The sequence below is a fragment of the Sipha flava genome, unplaced genomic scaffold, assembly GCF_003268045.1.
Source record: "Sipha flava isolate LNK unplaced genomic scaffold, YSA_version1 41_pilon_pilon, whole genome shotgun sequence".
Taxonomy (NCBI): domain Eukaryota; kingdom Metazoa; phylum Arthropoda; class Insecta; order Hemiptera; family Aphididae; genus Sipha; species Sipha flava.
In genome coordinates, this window is record NW_020273144.1 from 1,927,412 (window position 1) to 1,952,852 (window position 25,441).

Below are 25,441 nucleotides of genomic sequence, written 5' to 3' on the forward strand. Positions count from 1 at the left end.
GACGAAAATAAACATTTGTATATCCTATACAACAGAGTCAAGGAATTAAGACAGATTTTTACATGTACAATAGGTACCGTCTCAACGGTGCTAATACAATAACAGAGTGAACGCATTTATACAAAGAGATTTAATATAATTCCTATTGATCATGGTTTCCTTTTATAAAAACTAATGTCTAATGACCGAACTTCAATAACGCATATTCAAAATATTGATAACTATCTGCTATGTGCATTTAATTTAAATAAGAACAAAATCAAAATTATATAATTCAGTTGTATTCGGTGTACATTTGTTTGTATACTTGTTTAATTTATTCGATTAGCTATTACAATTAATAAATTGTGTATTTGTTTCACGTTCTGAGTCGATCTTTTCGTTAAATTCTGTAGAAATTGATGCTATAATAGTTGTAGATTCAGAACTGTAAAGTGTATTTCAATATCATTATATCACTTACTAATCTCCAAATCGAATTCTATACCCGTCAATATCTACATAATATTAAGTACACTAAGTACATATAAGCAGGATTACCATAGTGGTGAACTCAAGTGTTGTGGATAACATATTATATTTTAATACGTCCTACGGTAGTTTTATTTTATGTTAAAAATTTACCTTTCGATTCTTATAAAACAAAAATATAAAAGTATTCGAATTATTTTTTCTGATGTTTATTGTTATTTTTATTAAATAAATAATATTAATATTTTGTAAACACAACCGGATTATGAATTATAACAATATGTTAATTAAATATAAAATGTGTTTAAACGTTTTAAATTTTAAGTTAACCAAGGCGCACAGAGTATAAAAGTTCAGTCTCTCAGAATTAGGTAAATGTAACTAATGGTGACACTCTAAACTTCTATAGTTTAATAAGTACTAGTCTAGCCGTCTAGACGGAATACGAAGTATAATAAAATGCTAAACCGGAAAACCGGAAATGATCTATTTTAGGTATATTATTCGAGGAAATCGATAAGGACGTACAAATTTATGTGCTATTCAATTTTCTATACTAGATATAAATATGTCTTGGATCCTTATTTATCGCGTTACGACGGACTTTGACAATAAGTGTTGTACAAAAAAGTCAGTGAATAAAAATTGTTCCTACGAAGTGTATTAAAACGAATATTTTCATCTCTCTCTCTCTCTTTTTCTTTCTATCCTTGACCTACTATAGAAAGATAAAATGTCATGAGCAGACAAAGATTAACGAATAAAGCCTGACAAAGGATATACGAATCGTGGTCATGCGGTGTTGGCCTACATAACAATGGACAATGGATAACATTACAATAAATGCCGGTTTATAATAACGTTTTTCCACATTTTCAGACGACTACGGTTGTTCTATTATTATTAATCCCAATTTATTCGTGGAAATCAACCGAAGCTGTGGGAGGAACTAATTTCCATATTTTATCTATGGTGTTTAGATAGAAAGAATGATAACATAGTGAATGAAAAAAAAATGTACATGATGAACAGTTGAGTCGGGTTGAAAATGCATGGTATTATATTATAATGATGTATATTGTTTGATACGAATAAGGGGACAATTCGTATCAGGGGCAGACACTGGTAGATTAGGAAATTTCAAACTTCATATTGAACTCAAGACACTTTCTACTGATTAAAAAGTACTTCGAAATAAATAATATAATGTTTTAAAGAGAATACCATAGCACGTACAATTAAGTATGCTAAGATTTATGCATATGACGAAGACCTTTGTGCAACCAGACGAGCATTGTCTTTCACTAATGAGGTTCACCTCGTAATGATTCCATAACTATGAAATTTAGCAATATTATTTATTATATTTATTATTGAAAATTTAAGTAAATCAATCTGTTAGGATAGACTTAATTCAAATTTAAAAAGTTAAATATCATAAAATATTTATCATAATGTTGACCACAATGTAGTACACTAAGAATTTTCATTAAATAGCCGATTACAACATGTATTAAATTTTCCAGTCACATCAGCAATGATAACATTTATATATATTTTTACCGAAGATGTATTGATGATTTTTTTTAATGATGATAATTTTAATGATTTATAAGGAAGTATTTAACTGAAAATATTTAATGTGTTTAATAGGTCATACCTAACAAAATTAACGAATTATTTTCAGTAAATGACGACTTTATAAAGAAAACGTCAATTTTCATTTTTTTTTATTCGTACTCTGTCAACTGTAAAAATATATTTCGATAAGTGAGGGGTTTTCACAACCCTTTAAATCCTCTATTCGTCAAATCCTATCTGGAGTACACGAATTTCTATTATTCAAAACCATGAATCCCCTTCTAGTACACACCCGTCGCTTTACGAATAATTGTCATTTCCCACAGTCGTATACAACAATACATGTAATAGTCATTATAAGATAAATGTTTACTGTCAATGTTGAACAAATATCTCTTGTAAACTGAACACTTGAAATGTTGAACGTTTTAAACACAATGAAGGAATAAACGCCAAAAATCAGATGACATTTGTTTGACGTAATGACGAATACTCTATTAATAATAACACACCTAACCTATAATAGTTAATACATTTTTGTATTAAACTTCCATGACTTACTATTAATAATATGATTTATTCAAATGATTTATTTTCACAATACTGTAATGTTAAATAATATAATGTATGCATTTTCTTTGTAAATGTTTGTGTTTCAATATTATTTAATAAATAAATAAAATTCAACACATATTTTTCCTCATTATTTTAAGTAAGTACCTATCTGTGTTTATGGACAGAGAATAAAAATGTTTTTTATTCATAAAAAACATTTTAAAATCTTGTTTTTTTTTACTTTCATTTTTTTATCTACTCCATAAGATGCAAAACACAGTTACATTGCCAAATATCTTTTCCACTTAATAAAAATTATATTAACTAAATAACTTAAAAAGGTCGAAACTTTTAGTGACTAGAGAATGATATTACTGTACTGGTGTTTTAAACTTGAAACCATTGTACTATTGATCTCGATAAAACAAATTTAAGTAAGTGAAACATACTAAGATGGATGAAGTTGTAAATTTTTTCGGTGGTCCTTTTTTTTTTTTTTTATTTATTTATTTTTTTTAATTTTTGTCAGTTTGTAATAATTAAGAAAACTATTGAACATTTGAGTAAAATTACATCTTTAAGATAGAAATTAAACAGTAATTCCTATAAAAAATCTGCCATTGTTAAATAATTCGAAAAAAAAAAATTAATTTTATAATAATTATTTTTTATTTATTCATTTTATTGTATTTAATTTATTTATGTATTCAGTTTTAATGAACCAAAAGAGTCGCATGCTTCGATTCTTTAACACCCTTCAAAATTTTGATTTTTAATTTTGATAAAGAATCTAAACTTCGGAGTTATGTTTAGGTTTCTATTAAAAAGTTGAGATTTAAACATGTACTTTTAATTGTTGTCTCCTTATTATTATAATATTGTTTATCTTATGATATATATATATTAATTTGTTTGTTTTTATAATTGTAGTTTGTTACACTCGTTTTATTATATCATGTGTTCTATGTAAACTTGTATTAGCTGTATATCTTTGTACACTCTTGTCCTTTAGACGTAAATAAATATATTATTATTATTATTATTATTATTTAATTTTAATTCAAAGTCATCCTTCAGGTTAAATTCGTGTACCCAGACGTTTATTTAGAATATAAAATTTCAAATTTTCAAATAAAAATACTGTACAGGATTTATACCATAATCTTATTAGAGTGGTAAACATATTTCTAGTTATGAGCTAAAATGTTGTGATTAATATATTTAAAACGTTTTACGTACCAAAATAAGCGTAGGTAAATAATCGTACATTACATACGTAAATAGTATATCCATGTATATTATTTATATTATTAAAGAAGTGGTTAACCATTGATCCGTATTCAAGTAATTTCGATATGCAAAAATACAATATACTTTCAATAATATTTTAACTTGAAAAATTAACGTTCAACATTATTAAATCAATGTATACTCGTCGTACTTATCTCCATATTTTCGTGTACATAGATAGGAATGTGTATGTATTGTAGTTACACGTGTACTTGTGTATTCAAAATCGAACGGGAAATCGAAATGCGCATTTCGCCGGGAGGAATGTCCCAGAGGTCGAGTGAGCGACAAAAACGGTATTTGTGTTTATTTACTTTTTTGGTAAAGCGTTGGTAATTTACATAAACCTCGTAAACATTTCGATGTTATTACCTCTACAGTGGCTGCGTCCGAAATCGAGTCTCGAAAGTGATACAAATATATATTTAAATCAGCATTGGTCGAACGTGCGTGTGTATTTGTATTGAAGAAATACGAGTTTATTTTATATATCGTCATCATAAGAGATGCAATTTTAACTAATAGTTTTTCCAGTAAAAATAAAAAATAAAGTAAATTTTAATGAGTTTAAGAATTTTGCTACCACGGTACACTTTGTTGCTTAAAATTGTAGAGGCATTCATTTGGTATATTATTAAATTATGGTATTGAAAAAATAAATATACATATTATTATATAATCTAATATTGTTTTGTAAAATCGAAGCAACTAATCGAGCGTTAATCTAGGAACAAAGAAGAAAAATAACCTAAACAGAATAAAATGAACTTTTAAAAACATATTACATTTGAATAGATCTTTTGGACTAATAGGTACATGTAGTTCTACATCAAAGCTGCCAAATTTCAAACGTAATCTTGATAAAAGAGCACCAAGTATTAATTTTTAAATATCTATATAACAAGTGCTTTTTTTATAAACATCGTTCTTGAGAAACTAAGGGTTATTTTTTTTTTATCCGATTTCTTATTATTGCCATGATGACAATAATATAATCTTTATTATTTAATGACACGTAACACAGTTAAATTACGTGCATCTTGTTTTAGTTGTTTTAACAATGAATTGAAAAAGGTAAAAGATTTTTAGATTCTTATCTTATACTACAGTATGTTAATTAATTAGAAAGTTAGTACTATATATACTATATATACTATATACTATAGTATAGACCGAAAATTAGACTGACATTTTTTACATATACTTTAGTATGACGGCCTAACTTACAATTATTGAAAGAATACAATTTTTACAATCGTTAAATTATTAATTTTTTTTTTTCAATATTACAAGAAAAATATTTTATTAAATTATGTAAGGATTACATTTTAAGAGAAGAAAAAATAATTTGATATTGGTTAAATTTTCAATAAATGAGAGCAATAAATATAAATAAAAATACATAAAATTGTATGCTTTTACGTTTGTAAGTTTTTAATGCAAATTCAATAATGAACTCCCTGGTTGATATTTTAAATAACATTTATATTTATTTTCACAGCTATTCAAAGTGTTTTTTTTTAACTGCTATAAAAAATTTAATTGTATAAACCCAGGATTTTTGTAATTAAATTAACGTGTAATTTGGAATATTTCGAACAAGTTATTAATACTAATAACGAAGTTCTAGAAAATTTAAAGACAAATACTCAATATTTACAGGCAAACACATAAAAAAATAAATACGTTAGTGTAAAGTATCTTAGTGTTGATCAGGCTAACCATTTTTTTTATCAATTTTCAAGGAAATTATTTTTAAACAATTTCTAGCATTACGAGCTTAGCCAGGCTAATCAACATTATTTGGAAAATTTGATAATTATTTACAATTATAAATGTTCTCATTCGTTTAAAATCAAACCAATTTCGTAAATTGTTTCTTATAAATCATTAGTGTGGAATTTTACTAAATCAGTATATTGAAATGTTGAAAAAAAATTTATTGAAAGGTTTATACATTTTTTTCTGAATCATTGTTAAAGAATCATCATCGTTAATTCATGAAAATCTCCACTTGGATATTCTTACTAGATCAAGAGTTATGTAGTCATAATTTATTTTCCGATTAACCAAAATATATGTGTACCAGCTGTGCATTATTATGATATACCTCGTCTCGATCGTTGGGAAATGGACGAGCGCAATAACGTTTACCACTGTAGCCGAGGGTTTATTTAATAAAAAAAAAAAAAAAAAAAAACAAAAATAAACTTAAACATACGTACGTACATAATTTGTGACTTTGGTCAGGGATCGGGGTTAGCAAAACTTTTCCGTGACCCTTCGGTCGTACGTGCATTGCAAGTGTATATATATATATATATACGTTACAACAGGACAATTTCGAGAGAATAGAAACTGCGTATTATATATACATGTACATACGTTTTATTGTGCTGGTATTTGGTAAAACTGCTTGATGCTGTATATCACCGGAACAATTGTTCCCGGGTTTCGAACTAAACGGGTTAATGGGCTGAATATGTAAATTGAATTCGTTTCCGATTTCGTAGTGAAATTTCCGTTCTTGGCGCGTATTAAAAACGACGACGGTCCGTGAATGACAGGAGGATTAGGGTTTTTTCTGCGAGCTCCGACGGGGTCCTATACCCGTTTCATCTCCACCTCTTGGATGTTCTGCGCAGAAGAGGAACACACACATGCATTACACACGTACGACGTGGGACACAAACACGGTGTATTGATAATGGTCTACGTGACGGCCGTTGCGTAGGTAGTGGTGTGAAAACGGGTTGCGGAAGAATTCGATTGTAAAACGAACGGAAAACCGTTGGTCAGTCGGTTAGTGGTATCAACGATCGGACGTTACGCACTAGATGTTCCGTAGAGCATTGTGTGTCCGCCGCATCCGGCGTGGCCGTTTTATAAAAAAAAAAATCACCTCAACTCCGCCAAACAGCATAATTTCGCTTACGAATGCAACGCGATTAATAGTAGATCGGTATTGTGGTCTTTCCGAACGGCGCGTGACCGACAGCGGACAACGGTCACGTCGTTATCCAAAATAAAAGATTCATAACTCTTGACACGACCTGATATAACGATTACGATTATTTTAGAATAATAATTCTGTGCGATTAATAAGAATTACGTAACGTAGTTACATTGGCTTAAACTAATATCGCCGTTCTTAGACGGGACTAAAAGTTTTACTAAGCTATACCTGCCTATCTAATTTGTTTTCGTTGTACAGCGTTACTTATAAGTTCTATATTAATTCACTGTTGTGTTCTAATTGTTCTGATTTATTTATTTATTGTTTATTCAACGGGCTTCAACTCTTTACAAAAAATAAGTATAATTTAAGACTCACGGCCATTATACATGTTAGAATAATAATAATAATACAAAATACGATAACATTTTAACAATGTTAATGTAATTTCTTTACTATTAGCAGAATTCATTCGTATGAAAGAGTTTCACTTCATTGCGTTTGTCACGGAAGATGTTTATGGTTCGCACGGTTTAGCGGCGTCATATTATATAAACGATGCTGTTTCCTAATTACTATTCATTTTCGTCACCGATATCATCCGATGCGGACTCTCGATGTACGGAATATTTTTAGAACACGTTGTTCCGGTCCCTTCGTTAGGGTGCATATTAGGGTTTTCGGGCGTACAAAATATTTTCACGCATGCGGTGCGCGATGTATACGTGTCTGCAAAGGAAGCACTGCGATTGTGCACGACCGGGACCCGTATTTTAAACGTTCCGAATGGCAGTAACGATGACGATGTGAGATGTATCATATTAATTGTATGGTACCCAGAAAGCATTGCGACACACACACACGCGCGCGCACGTATGAATCGAGTAGGATTTATTTTAATTTCCACCATCAACAGGTTCCGGTGGCCGCCGACCGCCGAAAACGGAAGCCCTTCGACTCGCTGCACCCGCGAAACGACATCCCTCGGTGCGCACGTACACGCGTAAATATATGTACACGTTGGTAATCCAACAAGACCGTTATTTTAAGTCTCGCGCCGCCGACCGTAATGTACATTGACCGTTTTACGACCGGGCAAATTCAATTAAGCTAACGAAACGATTTCGCGGCATTAAGTTCCCGTGCGTGATAAATGGTTTTTTAGCCGCCGACCGCCGGCGAATAAAACGTTTCCTCGATCGGTCGCGCGCGCCGCACGGTCGTCCGCCTCCATTCTTCTCCGTTCGGCCGCGCCGAGAGTGCGGTCCCCGTACACGTGTGCCCACACGCGCACTCGTATCGATAGACGCACTCGCTAACCCCCTCAGCAAAGGCACAACCGTCGGCGGGCCACATGAATACGTATTGTACCCGGAGCCTCGCGCGTTTCCGCCGACAACGTTTCTACACGTCTTTATTTTTTTTACGATTCGCAAATCCAAGCGCGCAACGAACGTCAAACGAACTTCTACGCTAACGTTCGGAATCGATCTTAGTGAAGTATCCCGCGGCTCTCTCGTCGCATTTGCATTGTTGGAATCACGGCGAATCTCGTTGTTACCGCTTGTATCAGAACATTGCGTCAACATTGCATTACGCATGTGTTACTTAACTGTTTTCCATCCGTTGTTGAAAACGTTGTGAATCGGGTCCTCGAGAAAATCCAAAAGAACGCATGCAGCGTACCCTTTCTACTTCTTAATAATTTTGATCCGTTTATGTGAAAATATTACGCGATATATATATATATATATATTAGTGGGTTTGTGTGCATATATGTGTGTGTGTGTTTGTGTGTGCGTGCTGTTTCTAGTTCTATTTTTGCAAATCATCCAAAAGAATTTTTTTTCATCCAAACATACGCTATGCTGCGGATTTCTGTTAGTTAAAACTGCAATGTAACTGTCAAATAAATAATAAATGTTACATTATTATGTAAAAGGGCAATATTTTTTTTTTTGTTATTTCTGTTTCGTGAGGCTTAATTTACAAATAACACGGAATTTTTAAAATTGAATTAACCCGGATAGTATACGCTTTAGTAGATCTGTTATTTATTATTCACCATGTACAAACACGGTTGTTGATTGAAATTACCACGCGTTTGTGTGTCAACTTAATTATACTACGCTCGAAAATAGAACAATTTAAACAGTCACAATTTAATCGTATAGAATGAAACAATTGAGATATTTGCATGCGTAATATACAAATCATGGTTACATTAGCTACAAAATGTCTAGTACTTATCGTTATCACAGAAATAGTGTTATAGTTAAAATTATAGTCTCTTGTATAATAGATATCTCTTTAAAAACTTAAAACTACTCTCTCTAAAAACATAAATATACGTATAGACAATTTAAAATTATTCTGTTTTGATCTGCTTACTACTTTAATTATGGTATAATTTATTTTTTATTTTTTTTTTTACTTGCTATTAAATATATGGATATTCATTTTTTTTTTTTTATAAATCCTAAACCCAACATTCATATCATTCATATAAATAATTATTAATGAAGCCAACGAGTGATCAATATGAAAATGACGAAATGTATATTTAGTGTATTACAAAAGTATATCCAAAATGTTGATATAAGTACTTTATATTCTAGTTAAAGCGCTTTCTATTTAGTGTTATTAGAATTACAATACTATCATATTATTATTACTTTTTTATATGGATACTGCATAGCAAAATTATTAAATAAGAAGTATCATTATACCGTATAATATTTTATAGTTTTTCTATAGTGTTTTGAACTACTTCACCTCTTATCTTTTTCTCTGAAATACCTGTGTGAAGATATTATTTACTCATTATTCTTATTTACACTGGCTTTTATATAAAAAAAAAGAAAGAAATATCTTTTTATATTCATTATTCTTTCGAGATTATAACTCAGCAAAGTTCGGTTTTTTTTTTCATACTCGAAAATTTTTGAATTTCCTTCCATTTAAAAGCAAAACTTGATTATACCCCTGCCCATAATATTTTCACGAGATATCATTTTAGATTCTGAATGAAACGAGGAATTGTATTTAATATTGTATTATTTATTTGATATATACTGTAAGATAATATTGAATTATATTCTTAATAAATACAATGTATACATTTCTTATACAAAATAAATATACTAACACATAATAACGTATTAATTTTAAGCATTTAAAAACTTTAAAATTAATACACGGTTATATAATAATTATTCTGAAAAAATATTAATTTAATACATTGAAATTTTACATCGAATAACATGTACCTAGAACTATGTAGTTACTTATTAACTTAAATTTATATAATTAAGGAGTCTATCCGTAAATTTTAACTGTATGATGGAAAGGCTTCTATGTTAAATAACAAAAAAATATGTTATGTAATTGAAAAAATATAACTAATGTTAGAAAATATTTTGAAAATGTAACCATACTTGAAACTAACATTTATAATCATAAGTTTTGGATAGCCTTGATTACTAATATTACATATGATAGTGTGTCATTAAGAATGTATAATTTTAAGCTTAATATAGGTCTGTATTCATGCATGGCCTCAAAAACAACTACCAGATCTTCCTACACCTATAAATCATGGGCTCTGCCCAGTACACAGTTATATCCGGTTTCTTTTTCTTGTCCTAATAATATATTTTTGATCTGATTTCTATGAAATAAGTGAATTTAATATTTATTCTTTGGCATGTCAGGCGTATCCTGCTTCTCCAATTATTTTGCTTTTAAGTATTACCACTATATCCGGTTAATTAAATAAATCATTGAGTTTATCATTAGATCTGCGTAGTACACATAATACTTTTTGCATTAAATACACACATTTTACTTAAGTATAATTTATTATTTTTGTGATCAATGGATTTGGTGTGCCCTTTGTAGTAAAAGTAAAAATATAGTTGTTCGTAAGTATAGTTTGGTATGTATAGAATATGGTCCTGAGTTGGTTTCTAGACTGTATAAGTATGTAATAGACTAAACCGGAACACATATTTTATGTTAAAGATTAATGGTCTACAGAATATGTTTTCAGTTCTTCATAAACTTCTTCACAAAAACTTCCATCGTTCAATATTTTGGTCATAAAAATACTTTTTTAACTGTTAATAGTACAGTATTATTAATGTGACATTATAGATTTAATACCGTGAATTTATATTTTATCAACTTATAATAGTTATAGTACTTAGTGTGTGTGTGTTTGTGTTGTATATGAAAATGAGCAGTGTGTAGAGTATTCATTATTTCAATCTCAAAATATTATAACAAATTAACTTTTAAAGAAAAAAAAACATGTAAGTCTTAATGCGAAAAAAAAGGGAATCGAATTTTATGTCTATATATTTAGAACCGAATGGTAAAATGTATAAAAACCAGCTATCCAATAACAAATAATCACACGTTGATACATTAAAACTCAACTAATTTCTAAAAAAATATAATAAATTTAAATTTTTATGTTTAGGAGCTATCCATTAGCTAATTCTCGCGTCGACATCAACCGATTGAAGGATTCCACCTACGATGTGATAATCAGTGTTCTAATTTCTAACGAAGAAATTACCACTCAATCTACATTGGACTGCGAACTGAAAATCCCTGACACCCCGTACGTGAAAAGAAAGACTTTTGTTTTCTTCCAAGGTAAGTGATTAGTATTATTATTATTATTATTACTGGTAGTAGTAGTTTATTGGACCGAAATAGACGATAAATATGATTCTGTGGCAAATAATCATCGGAAAACGCGTTGCATAAAAAACACTTGCTCAAACAGAATACCGTTCGATGGTCTTAATAAGACTTCCGTGTTTCGTAATTATTACAAAGCGGCCAACCTTTGACCATCGTGTTATATAGTTGTAGTTAGCGATCGGGTTACACGCACGCAAAGCACAAAATACGAGTAAATATCACCATCGAACTTAGTATTAAAGATTGCGGTTTGTGTGCAAACGCAATTGTGTATTGTTGAGTCAAAACGATCGACCAAAAATAGACATGACTATTCGGCACATGTGTAAACAATTTGATCGTTCACATAGACCAAGTGGTTGCATTTTAAATTTCATCGGATGTATAGATACGTTAGTCGATTACAATGCTATAACAGCGATGTAATGATAGTAAATTTGCGTGCTTGTCGAAGGCGATCCTTAGAGAAAAGTGAAACCTATTGAGAAAGTGCGAAACTTATATTGCACTTGTATATTTGAAAGTTATAAACGTGTGAAACTGAAGTAGATAAAAATATTATTATAATTAATATAACAATTGGCTTACTTATTAATCGCGTTACATGCCTTACGCTAATCATTATATTTAAATAGATCTGTATATATATACATTTATTTTTATGCGTAGATACAGAGTGCAGTTATAGAAATATACTATAATACCATATATATATGTTCTGAGACTATGAATTGGTTTAGTCGAACAACTTAAAGCTTATTCGAGCAACACAAATTATGGGATGTAAATACTATGTACACTATGTATACATTCTTTATAGTTCAAATTATTATAGAAATATTATTAAATGTAATTAAATTTCTTAATAAAATAGGTTGAACTTTTAATATTATAATTCTTACAAGAAAAAAACTTCTATGATTTTGGAATATCGAAAACTTACGTACATTTTCTATGGCTCTAAAAAAAAAAAAATAAAAATATTTTGATGACTATACCACTATTATTTTATTTCTAATTTAATGATTTTAAAATTTTTATTTTTTGTATTATAATCAGTGCTCGAATTGGGGGGACACAGGGGGACGGAGTACCCCAACTAATTTTCAGAAATTTTAGCTTCCCCCTACTATTATTACGCTATAATATAATTTATTATAATCATAACGCTCAGCCAGTTTTGGGGACGTTCTTTTTTTTAAAGTAAATAAAGTCCTTTTCTTTAATTTTGCCAAGTCGAGCATTGGTTATGATGGAAACAAAAATTCAAACGTAACAAGAAACAAATGCAGTAAGAGTTGTTATGAAAATGAACGTTGAAAGGAAAAGAGAAAGAGGAAGAACAAAAAAAGATGGTTAGATAGGATTGAAAATTATATGAGGGTCATTGGTGTGTGCATAGGAGATGTAGAAAATCGATGAGTGGAGATTTAGAATGGCCGAACCCAAATACTTGGGAAAAAGGCAAAGGAGAAGAAAATGAATGAAAACTAAAATTCTTTTTGTTAAAAGTTTATATTCTGTAAATTTGTTCGTAATATTATAACATTTTTTTTGGAAATATTTAAAAAAATTGTTGAGAAATTCGAAAAATTACTTAATTTAAAGTTTAATTGTAAAAAAGACAATTTTCTATAATTTTCTTTCAGAAACTGTCAATGATTGTGATGAATGGAAAATTATGGTAGATAATGACGGACTGGGGGAAAAAATCGGCCAAGAAATTCATAATTTAAGAGGCCCACTTTTTGATTATGCGTTATATACTTTGACTTTTGTGTCTTTTTTTTTCGTTCATCGATATTTATTAATTATTTACCAAACAATACAATAAATTACAAGGTTTAAATAATATTTCAAAGGTCCACTGGGAATTCTTCTGGTATCCCCCAGGCTCAGTCCATCACTGATGGTAGAAATCTTATATTAAGTCTTAAAATTAGTGCATGACAAAAAATATTGCAATTATTGATTCGGACCTTCATTGAAATTGTAAATTTTTTGCATAATTTTCTCCGTTTCTCTTCAATTATTCGGAAAATTGTATAGAAATTCAAAAAATGTCCTTTTAAAAATATCAACTAGAACTTATTTTTTTGTTTTAATTTTTATTTGATAATGATCAGAGCACTAATTATCGTCAAAATCATGTACATGGACTACATAAAATAATTATACACATTACATGTACTAAAACTAACTGTATTAAAACTTATACATTCCTTGTTTCATTCATAATCTGAGATTAAAAATATCTGAATATCATAAATTTTATGTATACATTTTAATATTATAATGTATATTTCTTTCGCTTTTAAATTTCAATAATGTACTTATTAAAATTTTAATCTTGTAATAATTAAATTTTTCTATTTTTATCGTTATAGTATTATTTCTACTTTTCTTTAAAGGAAATACATACTTTTTATTTATTTATTTTTTGCCTTTGTAAGAATATTACAGCAAACACATATTTTTATTAACATATTTTAAAGCAGTATTAGTTTTTTTAAAACGTTTGATGTATAAAATAATTTAATATCTACCAAATAGTAAAATATTAAGTATTTTTTTACTTTTGATGTATTGCACCGACGTTTTTGCCAGTTAGATCCTTACAACTTAACTTACAACCTTAACCCTACTCCTTTTAACTAAACTTTTTCTAAAATACCAAGAAACTTGAAACATAGAAGCATACAAAATGAATAAATCCATGTTATCTTGTTGTATGTGAATACATTTCTATTGTAATATACTGAAAAATAAATATATTTTGCAATCAAAGGGCTTATAAATAAACTGCAACATTTTATCAATATTTTTATCGATTATTTTATCCCTTTAGGGTTGTTAAAATAACTAAATTCAAAATAATGTATGTATAAAGATTAAAAAACAACTATATATTGTTAAAGTTTTACTAAAATAAAAATTAACGGCGTTATTTAGATGTGTTATCGACAAAAACAATTTTACTCGAGTACATGGATTAAACGTTTGTTATACTAAATCGCAATGAAAAGTTATATACTTAAAAACGATCCAATTAACATAACCGAACTTCAGATTTTAATATTGTACTGGGACCAAATGAAAAATATTTAAAAACGAGTCCTTAATTGTCTTAAAACAAAATATTTGTAATAGCAATAATAAAATAATAAATAGTATGTTATTACTACAATATGATACATTAAAATTAGTTATAAAATATAAAGTTATAGTTTATCATAATTTAATGCATACGCGATGAGGAACTAATCAAGCTAGAAATAAATATTTTATAATTTCAATGAAATTATATTGTGTAGTTATAGTAAACTGTATGTAAATTATATCCAATACACTGATTAATAATTTGTCAATGCATAAGTTAATCGATAAGCAGTAAATATGGAATACTAAACGAGAGCCTCGAATGAACACGTGTATTGGTATAGGTGGATATTACGTTCAAGGTTTCAATTTATACATTTCAAATCCTATAACATATTATAAAATGTATACATATCATGTTTATGTACATTTACTATCCATCAGGTTTTTTCTGTACATTTCAGACCTCTGTAAAAAGAATTTTAATTTAAAAAAATATTGTTTGGAAATATAGAATTATTCATATCCAACTAATCTTGATAACAAACTCATATCTTCTACCTTTAATATATGTAGTTTTGCAACAAAATGCTATTCCACTAGGCTTTATAATATAGTGTAAAATGTTTTATGTACAAATTTATTCTCAAAGTTCTTACTGTAATTACGGGGTCACACGTGTACAGTTGTACCACTTGTCAATGTAGAACGGACTAGGATTATAATTTTAGACATGTATCAATTTTAGTGTCCCGAAATTGGCGCCATTGATTAACATAGATAACTTTGTACGTTTCATCTGCTAAATAGCGGTAACTTGTACATAGTGTAATTTTTAACTAGGTACATTTTATCATTTTCATAGTTACGTAGCGATGGAAATCATGAAAAAAAAAAATAAAATAAAATTTATTTCATGTTGTTCTAGTTATTGCAATTATCGTTAAAAAAAATAATTCGACTAGTATTTCGATTGATTTGTTCGTGAACACAAACAGTATTTTTGTACTGTACATGTTTCCGGAAAAAAAAATGCGTCTCTGTGCCACGTGGTCCTTGTCTTATCAAGCAATAACACTAAAGTCTGGTAGAGAACAGCGGTATATTACCGTACACGCTATCAAATATTATCGTAACCGTTATTTTATGTGAGGGTATTTACCGTGAGATTAACGTCTGGTGAGCGACCTCATGAACGAGACTATGTACTCGTTACAACAATAAAGTAACTCCGAAGGCCCGTAACTGTTTTGCACCTGCTAAAATGTAATGGAAGTACGCCAATGTTCAAAGTTATGTGTCTCATATACGTAATGTGTGCACGGCACACAACGGCGATTGGCGTAAATAATGTTCTATCGGGTTCTTTGTTCGCGCGTGTACAAACGTCAACTTTGTAGAAATCGTTCACATGAAACGATTGTACGTGACTTTGATCTGCTACGAACCCTCGCATGTCCAGTATAAATAAATGTACAAGTGTACATTTAGAAGGTAAAAAATTGGACATATTTTAGATACGTAATGACGGTAACATTTTCACCGTTTTACGAAAATGATAAATTGGAAAAGAAAAAGTCTTACGCATATTTTATTACATCGGTCCCGATGACTTCTTACTGTTACCCTATATATAATACTTGTAAACAAAAAATTTTAGAGTAACACAATATTTTTATAACTGCTAAAAGTTCATTTTGGTTTTCAATTTTTTCAGAATTTATGATTATTTTTGGTTCTTTTATAATTGTATCCCTTACCATAACAAAATATTACGATTTATGGATGATCAAAATAAATTTGAGGTATGATTATCCTTACATTAAACAATTAAAAAAATTACCAATCATGTAATTTTAAATTTTATTATGTAATATGATAACATATGATAACAATTACAATTGTTATAAAAAATCCGATGAAAATATCTTGTGTATATATAACATTACATTACAAATAAAATTATTCCTTTGCGTCGAGGTATAAACCGTTGAGAACAATTTCAAAAATAAATCTCATAGAGATAAGTCCCACTACACTAGAATCGAGTTATTGCACGGGAACTTAGCTGAAAAGAGGCGGTGGTATTAAATCAGGATCCCTATAAAGCGATGAAAAATATAATTTCTGTTTGACGCTTATCGGGAGTAAGAAACATATGCATTCAATTCAGCTATAACTCGCAAGTTTACGTGTAATATTATATACACACAGATCTGTTTTTCCCATTTATTCGTCATATTTATTTGCATTCATGTGTATTTTTGTCGTAAACGTATGAAATTAAAAATAAAATTAAACATTTAATTTACATTTGAATATCGCGGCACTGTAAACAAAATTCTAAACGATTTGGATTGGCCCATCAAAACTGTCACACCCTAAGCACGGTATATTGCATTGTAGGCACGAGTCAAAAACAACAGTACCAAAAGTAGTATAATGATAGCAAAAGGGCGTGCCCCTAAACTGTCCGTAAATTAAATGCTTTTTATTGGAAAAGTTTGGAGCTGTGCACATTTTTGGAATAAATTGGTGAATACGCCAACAATGATGCGTTCGTAAAAAATGAAAACTTTGGGCCAGAACCAACGCGATAAGCTCTTATCACGCGCGCGTTTCGTAACCGTCAGCGAAACCCGATAGGTTATTCTTCTTCTCCGCTCATTTTTTATCATCTGTCATACGAACAATAATTTCATCGTTGATAATATAATATATACAATGCAGTTAAATTAAAACAGATAACATCCGTATCAGCTCACCAACTACCAGTGCAAAACCACACCATAATTTTGTATAAATTACAAAATATCATGCAGAGCTATTCTAAAATAACTTTTATCAATTAAACAGATGTTATTGTATCACCAATAATCAATCACTATCCATAGGTTGCCTATACTCATAAATGTATTTTTTCCCCTAAAATTTGGTTTAACCAACCTAATCACAGAAATTATGAGGTACATAATATATATATATAGTAACATAAGCTAATATTTTATTAATTTATATTTCCTCCTTAATTCAGAATTTTTTTCAAAATCAATGGTGTAATAATCCAAAAATAAAAAATTAAAAACGTAAGGTGAGAGATAGATATAAATGGTGGTGTAAGATATGTAAATGTGAGTTTTTACCTTCCTCCTTATTTCAGGGAGGGCTCTCAGTGTTGTAAAAGTTCGAGAACCGATTAGTGCAATTGTACAGTCTGTCAAGCTAAATAAAGCAGCACTTGCTTGTTTTCCGTAGACATTCAGATATCGATGCAAGGTTGAAAAAAGGACAAATGCAGGATTTAATGTACTGGAGCCGGACTCCCTTCAACACTTGTGTGGAGAACATAAGTTAAATAGATGAAAATTATGAGTTAAAAAATTGCATATATAAATTCTCTCGTTATTCTTATGATCGGTGAGCATACACAGGCGACTAAAGATAGAGAGCAGCTTCGTTTATCTTACGATCAGTGCGCATGCATTAACAACCTAAGATCGAGAGCTCGCTTGGGATGGTTGTGTCTCTGTTATATAGGGACGTATGGAGGCAAGGACCTTGAACCGGTCTTTTAAAGATTAAGATGTCAATAGTCTTTATTGTTCGATTCGTGTTGTCCGTGTGGGTATAGAAGAAACCGTTATTTATTTATTTTAAATGGTTTAAAATCACGTACATATGATTAGTATACATTATTATAAAATATTTGTGCCGTTTTTTACAATCGAATAATGTACATCATTACAATGGTATTAAATTGATAAGAACTATAAATTCAACTTAATAATCTTCCGTTCCTGGAACTTATATTCTCGTCCCTCATATTTTTATTTCCAAATAACAATTCAATGCAGATGTCTAATATATTAGGGAATTTTGTTTTACGTGATTTAAAATATTAATCATAGCATACTTTTATTCCTAAAATTAATTGAGGTTTAAAAAAGATTAATTTACTAAATATAAAAAAATCGAAAATAATTTTTTTTTTAACGATATACTACACTAATTGAAAATTTCCATTGATCTCACCAAAATAGTATTTTTATTAAAATATTTAAAACCGTCACATACGGTGGAAGTCGAACCTATGGAAAAATGAAATACTGCCGATACACATTTTGTAAATATTTCTAATTGATTTAGTTACTTTCGCATGATATTAAACTATATTCAATGATAACAAAATAGTATTACAATTATCGACTAAATTTTCGCGATCCGTGTCGGTTAATCAATAGTCATTTTGCTTAGGTTTACACCTTACACGCTGGTGTTAAATTTTAAACTATTGCTACTACTGCAAAATTAAACTGTAACTTTGTGCGAATTTTCAAACGAATGAATTCCAAGAGACCTATTGTTTCCTAAATTGAATTTAATTATTCCAGTTTGCAATGCTCTGCTGTTGTTACAGTATGTTAAATCACAAACTAACTATGTCATTTAAAATTTCTCTATCATATTTTGAATAACTCGAAAAAGTTGAGAAATCGTTCCACCGTGTAACATTTTCCACTGAACAAAAGATTAACAAGGAAACGGATAACATATAATAATATATCAAATCATAATAATAATATTTAATAATACGATAATATTATAATAATATTTTTCACATCATAATATCGTTGGCCTATCATACACACGACTCAAATACTGAACATGATAATATATTCATTTGTAGCATGTCACCATCAATGAAATCCGTGTCTATATGGTTTACTGATCTATGATTTGATATTCGTGGAACACATTTCAATAAATATATGTCACTAACCATAAATAATAAGGCAAAATATTTTAATTATGATACTTCATATGATTTCTACTATTTGGTTCACGTTATTATTTTCTCCAGCTCACCACCTAAACATATTTATAAATGTATAAGGTCTTGTGATACGCTTTGAACACTTTTTAAACAATAAGCATAGTGTTCACTATTTAAAGCTTTTGTTTTTTTAATCATACACACATTGTTAAAACGTTGAATAGTGTTCTCTTGAGTTTTATGCATCATTATAATTTTTTCTTTTTACGTTTCACGTATTATTAATATTACAATTTTTTCTAATTGTCTAGTTTTATTTAGTTATTTTTCATTTTTGATCTAGAGCTCACAGAATTTTGCTTTCCCGTGAATAAATTAATATTTCTTAATCGCCAATCCTAAATAATCGGATCTTTAACTAAACCTCTCGTAGTATCAATTAGGGTACCGTTATTAGCAAACATTAGATACATCGGACAAACACCCTTGATTATCCTTTGTAATTTTGTTTTCTATCAAGGATGACACGTTCTTCCCAACAGCTCATCTTTGATGAACTCTCACTTGAGCCATAAACATGATTTATCATATATAATTTTCACATTTGTCTCGACTATACCCACCCTTTGTTCAAGTTTCATAATTAACAATAGAATATTTTCTCGTATAAAACGTGTTATCAAGGATGTGGATTTTGTATTTTTTTAATTACATAAAATTAATTATTTATTTACGGAAATACCACAATAAACATACTTAAATCTACTTTTACAGCTCAGTTTATGTAACACACCTAAACTGAAGTTTCTCACTTAAAAGATAGTTTTAACATCTTACTCGACACTTTTATATTTATAAAAATGTAAAGGTAGTTTCTGAATATGATATTAAAATATTTAACCCTTTCTAGAAGAAAAAGAAGATTTCTTTTTCTAAAAAGAAGATCACTATAAAATATCAAATGTACTGATTCTCAATAGTTTTAAATGTTTTAAAAAAAAAATTCTTCTAAAACACAAATCATTTATTATATTATTAATTATTAATTAAGATAGTATATTTAAAAAAAATAAAATTAAAACAATCTGGTATTTAGATTGCAGATAGATTTTTAGACATAAATTTATTGTTGTTCGGTTAAATAATTGAAAAAAAAGTTCATGCGTATCCTAACGGTATTGTTTATAAAACATAACGATATGCTAGCGGCGCGTATATAACTGATTGGGATTGCTGAAAGTTTTGTAGTTATGTGTGTGTTTTGAATAATAATTAAAATATACTGATTCCGCATCGATATATTTATTCATATTTATAATTGTATGTACAACGTTTATGGTCATGCAGCTTTTAACCTTTCTTTATGATTCTACAAATGGTCACTTTTTTATGAACTTTAATAATATTACATAACTTTGAAGTTAAATCTTTAACAATAACACTTGATGACAATCAGTTGGCTACTTTTCTCCTCAATAAAAAAAAAAAAATAATTGCATTTAATGATGTACCTAACAAAATTATTTTTACAACAAATAAAATTCCTCGTTAAATGTGTTTGCATGTATGTTTTTACGAAACCGTAAGTTTTATGTATGTATTTAAAACTAGTTATAATTTTCCCTTTTTAGTGTAATAATAAATCTGAAGTGATTAATGTCATTATATTTTTGAGCGTAATCATCGTATAAAACTATCTATACGTATCACGTGATTTGATTTTGGTCGTGGTATTTCTCGTTGAACTCAGCTACTGTTGTTCGTGTCAACTTTGCCTCGCATGCACATGCAATCGTGTTGTGCCTGTCAGCCGAACGTGTGTTCAGTATCAATACTTCGGTACGTCAATTCGAAAACGTTCGTACTCGCGCTTATTACAATAAAACTGCAGTGCTGCGAATGTGCCCGAAGTCATCGGGGAGTGGAACGTGATCGCTGGGAACGGTTCATTTTTCACCATGTAGGCTCATGTCGCGTCTACAATATAAATATATATGTTTGTATATATTTGTGTATTATATATTGTGCGCGCAATGTGTCAAACATTAACAAATCGTTATTGAAAACAACTCCGACTCGGAACGCACGCGTTGTTGGGCTATGGGTGGTGGTGAATGGCGAACGGGCGTTTTATGCAGCGGTAGGTGGTGAAGAGATTTGAGCTTTCGTACGCCTGGTAACAACAGCATTTGAAATAATAACACAATACTCAATGGCACCACGTGCACGCACGTAACTATACAATATAAAACGTTCGTACAACAATAGGTCGTGCGATAACTTTTAGCATATTATTTCTTTTATGATTATTTTCATCGTTATTATTATTATTATTTTGTTGCTTTTAACCGCGGTGTCACGAGGGGGTACTTCACCCGTGCGAACAGTTTTTTACCTCATACCTTATCCCAATCGTTTATTATAAAATAATCGTGAAATTTTTTTCGTCCACCTTTAACGTTGAAACTTCTATATATACATATTCGTTTCGACGCACGAAATTTATGCGATAATTATCAGTAAATAATACGTAGCTACCTTACACGATTTATTTCTCCCGTTTTAACTGCATATGGTGAATACTCACACCTCCATTGCTCCCCATTTGTGTTGGCACTGGATTATACGAACATTTTACATCGATTCAGATTTCACATCCATCGCGTCCTTTGAGATATCTGCACTGCCACCATTAGCGATCATTAACACAATGTGTTTCTATTTTTTGGATATTGTTGAGTTATGCAAAATCATTACCTGCAATGCATTCGTTTTTCAAGTAACTCGCGGATTTATGTAATTCTTAATCGATGCGCAAAATATTAAAACATTTGAAGTACTTAAATTACATTTGGTGTACCTAGGTTTTAACAAATCTATTATTAGTCTAGTCACAGAGAAGCTTTATAAAATAAATAACATGATTAAACTTCAACTCTATCAATTCCCATTAATTTCTAATTCATCCTTCAAAAATATTGTATTTTATACCAATAATAACATACTCAGACGGTCGGAGATAGAAAAGTATTTTAATTGGTCATTGTTATAATTTGCGAATGGAAAAGCGTTGGGGTATGAGAAAATATCCACAAACAAACATCGAGAGGTATGGTAATCAGATACTTGCATTTCGAATTACTAAGACTCATGTTATGATGAATTATTTATTGCGATATATATCGTTATTTAATTATAATACGACTGTGCCTGTCATTAAAATATTACAATTTACATAGTTATATGATCTCGAAATTGTATATTATTTAAATATATAATTTGTAATCCTTTATCTTCATTAAAAGCCTATCTTACATAAGATTCAAATGTATAATGTAATACTTGTATATTTGTATATTTACGTTTTAAAATAAAATAAAATAGAAATCTACAAATAAATGCATATGTATGTACTCCTGTGCGATACCATACGTTATGTAAGTAATACATAATTTTGCATTGCTTATCTAACTTACTTGATTTATACTTTATCTTTTACTTACTTACTTACATACTTAAATATTAAATTTAATTATTTTTAATTATTTAATTGTTTTAAAAATCAATATTTATACACCAGTGATTTTATACACATAGATATTATTATTATTATTATTATTATTATAAATATTATACTTTGGTCAACTATTGTTCTGGTTTGTACTTCATTATCATAACTGTTCATTATGACAAAGGCCAAAATACTACTAAATTCTGAATGCTGACTGTACAGATATCGTGGGGATTATTTTAAAATCAATTATACCGTTTATCGTTTGATTTTGAAATATATTTATATAAATAATGCGATAATACTTAAAGTGCAATGATTTATTATTACCTTTTACGCGAGTACAGTGAGAAACGCGCTCAATCGACTCTTTTAACCCATGTCGACATCATACACTTGATGGCGATTCATTTAATAATGTAATATAATAAATTTATAGCATAAATAATATGTAGCCTTGTGGTGTATTTATATTGTTGTTATACGGGACGGGTATATTATAAGTACTGAAGTACAAGAGTATAATAAACGTACAATATGATATATTAGACGAAAAATATATGTATACATAAATTTAGCTTACTTTTAAAAACTAAACTATTTCGCATATGAAATTTTAATATCCTTACTGATAATGAATAGTGCGTAACCTTAAATTTACCTAAACTGAATGAAAAATTTTTAATTATGTCAATAGATCCCCTCTTTATAAATATTTTAATTTTGTATTGGATTAAAAATATTTACAGTTATAAATATTAGTTATGATAGTTTTTACATAGTTCATATTTTATTGATCTATGATCTAATGAGTATTCAATTTCATAATCCAAAATTAGTAGTTTAAATGTATAAATATTTAAGATCAATTATTTTTTATTAATTATATGATTTGAAACGATTCACGTAATTTGATACGACCTAGGTACATAACGCCTAATGTCATAATATTATTATTATTATTGGTTATTACAGTACCAAAGTTAATTGATTTTTTAATGGAGTGATATTGCTGGTAGCCTGTTATTATATATTTAATAATCCTCTTCGTGGGTCGTCTTAAAATTTACTACAGTAAAAATAATGGCCATAAATAATAATAGTTACGGAATAAGTCACCGTAAAAAAAACAATTTCACTTTAGACAGGAGCTTAGTGGTTTTTTCAAAATACTGTAAAAGTATAGTATAATAGAATATAACATAATATACTCGTATATGTTTCTTTCCATTCCCCTCCGACTGGGATTATTGTATTTTAAAACGTACCTACGCATACTTGTTAGACGAAAATCATTTTGTTCATTGAAAAAAACCGATATTAAATTTAAACGCATTTTTAAATGTAAGCCACAAATACAATATACGTTATTATTAATACATTTTGCGTTTCGATAATATAACGACATTTATATCTGTTACGTATTTTCTCCAAAGTTGACTTATTAGAACATTATTGAATGATATTATTTTCATACGTTAGTAAAATAAATTATTATTTGTAGATTTCCACGTAAAAAATGCGTATGATAATAGCCGACTTTTACATGCTTGTCTTTCGGATGTTTAAGTATATTTGACATTTTAGAAATTCGTACTCATTTATTTCAAACTTGAACTACATTAAAGTAAGACTAAGTAACAGTTTGAACATTCAAATCGAACATGTGCATTTAAATAAAAAATTATAAGATGCGTAATTTAAAAAAAGTATGTAATAAACTTCGGCTAATCTCTATTATTTATATTTTTTTTTTAATAATTAATAAAAACATAGGTAAAGAGATAATTTTTCACCAATTTTGAACACATTATAATTTCCAGTTAATCATAATTTTTTGTATGAATACTATTACTTTTGTTTTGGCGTACATATATACGAATCTGAACATTTTAATTCATTTTATGATGTGTAAAAATATTTCGTTTGAATAATTATATCTCTTTATTTTTTTTTATTTTTTTATTTATTTATTTTTTTTTTTTTGAGACGCTTGAATTATTCATAAATATAAGAATAAAGCAACTTGACACAATACCCTATAAATGTAATTCATTTTTTCTTACACATATTTTAAACCAAACCGTAAAAACACTTATTTTTTTTAATATATAAAATTAATTGAAAATTAAAAATATTTTAATTATTTTCATAAGATACCACGTGAAAGTTTTACATTTTATTGATTTCTCCTCTACACATGTAAACATGTGAATCGTATTAAATTATAATTTCATTTTCACGTATTTTCCTAGTCGTTGCATCGTTATTTAAATTATTATTTTTGTCGGGACGAATGGATTCGGGTCGTGTAATGCACCCGTTTTTTGTTTTATTTTATTACTATAGGTATACATTTTTATTCAGCCAACTGTAGACAAGTGAATGTTTCAAATTTTCCAGCAGAATGACACTACGTGGTCTCATAAGTGTATATCTGAATCATTTTCAAGTGTAAATGATAAAATGTAATGAACTATAACATGTAAGA

The 25,441-nt window shown here is 28.9% G+C and overlaps 1 protein-coding gene across 1 annotated transcript in view; it reads left to right on the forward strand.

Annotated features, from left to right (window-relative positions):
• Positions 1-25,441, forward strand: part of LOC112688953 — a 221,059-nt gene that overhangs the window by 152,278 nt on the left and 43,340 nt on the right. The window contains exon 6 of the mRNA XM_025562400.1: positions 11,337-11,515. Within this exon, the coding sequence (XP_025418185.1) occupies positions 11,337-11,515 (179 nt within the window). The remainder of the gene's footprint in view (positions 1-11,336; positions 11,516-25,441) is intronic.